We start from the raw sequence: 1,705 nt of genomic DNA on the forward strand, positions 1-1,705 counted from the left end.
GTATTACCCGACATGAGAGAGAATAATTAGCGTTTCAAGAACCTCACCTGCAAATCAAAAGTAGCATTGCTTTATAAATTGGTTCGACAATGATACACCAGTACTGTATTGTATTTTTCCTTCTGAGTCGGAATAAGTATGTTTCATCTCTACACACGCACGAACGGGAGAGAGAGAGATCGAAGGGTCAGCCCCACCATCCAACATGGTAATAAAATACAGAGAGGTGCATGTGATGCTACTTTCCCCTTTACAATCCTCACTAGAAGCAGGTTCATCGATTGGGCAGAATGGTCCTACCATCAATTACAAAACCCAAAAGCTAAAGCAAAAGGTTAGTCCTAATCAAGAAAAGTTCCATCTCCTCTACAAAGCACAACCAAGAAAGCAACACCCCCGCAATGGTGATGATGATCAGAAGCCAAGAAAATTCCCAGAATCAGACAGTTCCCATGGCCCCCATCACAACCTCCATTTGCCCAACCTGGAAACTGTACGAGAACCCCTTTTATATTTCACATCAACAAGAAAATCTTACTCACAAGCAAATTCATCATCTCCATCTACCTATTTCTGCACGAAAAATCGCTGCTTCTTTCCGGGATTTAACTTTTATCAAGCCCCTTATGGAATCTGAACTTGATGTTGCTCGAGGACAGATTGTTCGGTTGAAGGCTGAGCTAGAATGTGAATGCAAATCGCGTAAAAAAATGGAGTCTTTGAATAAAAGACTGGCCAGGGAACTTTCTGTGGAGAGGAAAGGAAGAGAAGCATTGGAGCGAGTTTGCCAAGATCTTGCTAAAGAAGTATCCTATGATAAAGCCGAAATGGAAAGGATGAAGAAAGAAATGGAGGAAGAAATGAAAATGCTACGCATGTCTGAGGTTATAAGGGAAGAACGCGTCCAAATGAAGCTCGCAGAAGCAAAGCTTTTGCTCGATGAAAAACTTTTAGAACTTGAAAACTCTAAACGGATTGAAATTGCGTCATCAAGTTTTAAGAAAGAAGAAAAGAATCATGAAAATGATACTTATCATAATCAGGCTACAACTGCTTCCATTGTTACTAATCAAGATATAAAAACACTGTTAGTCATCCAAATTATTGCGTTCGTTTTCTTTTCATCCAAATTAGTCACTGAACATTCTATTTTTGTTGGGTTTCTTACAGGGACAAAATAAGGTTTGTCTTGACAGATAAACCGGGGTGTAATAACACTGATAACAATGGCAAACTTCATTCAATGGCAATTCAGAGAAGAGATTCTCCAGAGCTTGAAAATCCTCATATCAAACGAGGGATTAAAGGGTTCGTCGAATTTCCAAGAGTGGTTCGAGCAATTGGCTGCAGAAGCAAGAATGTGGGCACCAAGTTGGGGTGCCAGAAGGCTCAGCTAAATTTACTACTAAAGCAGAAGGGTCCTGTCCGATTCAATGGCCTTGTACCCAGCTAAGATTAAATTTTTTAATCAATTTTGTGATTAATTTGCTTTTTGTTTGTTGATCCATTGATGTTGTTCTTTCTAGTTATATTAAGCTCGTTTGGGGAATGGGTTGCCTCTGAGGACCGGTATTTTCTGGTCAGATCGTAGTAAATTGAACTTGTGAGTTTGTAATTGACGAAATTTGACTTAGTAAATTTCATGTTTGGTTATATACTCCATTTTATTGTGTTTAGTTGTGTTTGAAAGAATTTTTTTTTTTTT

General features: G+C 38.8%; 1 protein-coding gene across 1 annotated transcript; it reads left to right on the forward strand.

Annotated features, from left to right (window-relative positions):
- The first annotated feature begins 14 nt into the window (after positions 1-14).
- On the forward strand, positions 15-1,675 carry LOC111387580 (protein BRANCHLESS TRICHOME-like). Its single transcript, XM_023012156.1, has 2 exons — positions 15-1,087; positions 1,171-1,675. Exons 1-2 carry the CDS (start codon positions 402-404, stop codon positions 1,451-1,453), a joined length of 969 nt encoding a protein of 322 aa, XP_022867924.1. The 5' UTR covers positions 15-401; the 3' UTR covers positions 1,454-1,675.
- The last annotated feature ends 30 nt before the right edge of the window (positions 1,676-1,705 follow it).

Source organism: Olea europaea, unplaced genomic scaffold (assembly GCF_002742605.1).
Source record: "Olea europaea var. sylvestris unplaced genomic scaffold, O_europaea_v1 scaffold409, whole genome shotgun sequence".
In the NCBI taxonomy this organism is placed as follows: Eukaryota; Viridiplantae; Streptophyta; class Magnoliopsida; order Lamiales; family Oleaceae; genus Olea; species Olea europaea.

Excerpts from the sequence above, each read along its gene's own strand:
- LOC111387580 (XM_023012156.1), top strand. The coding sequence starts at position 402 with ATGGTGATGATGATCAGAAGCCAAGAAAATTCCCAGAATCAGACAGTT. Across the intron at positions 1,088-1,170 it reads AATCAAGATATAAAAACACT|GGACAAAATAAGGTTTGTCT; the intron begins GTTAGTCATCCA and ends GGTTTCTTACAG.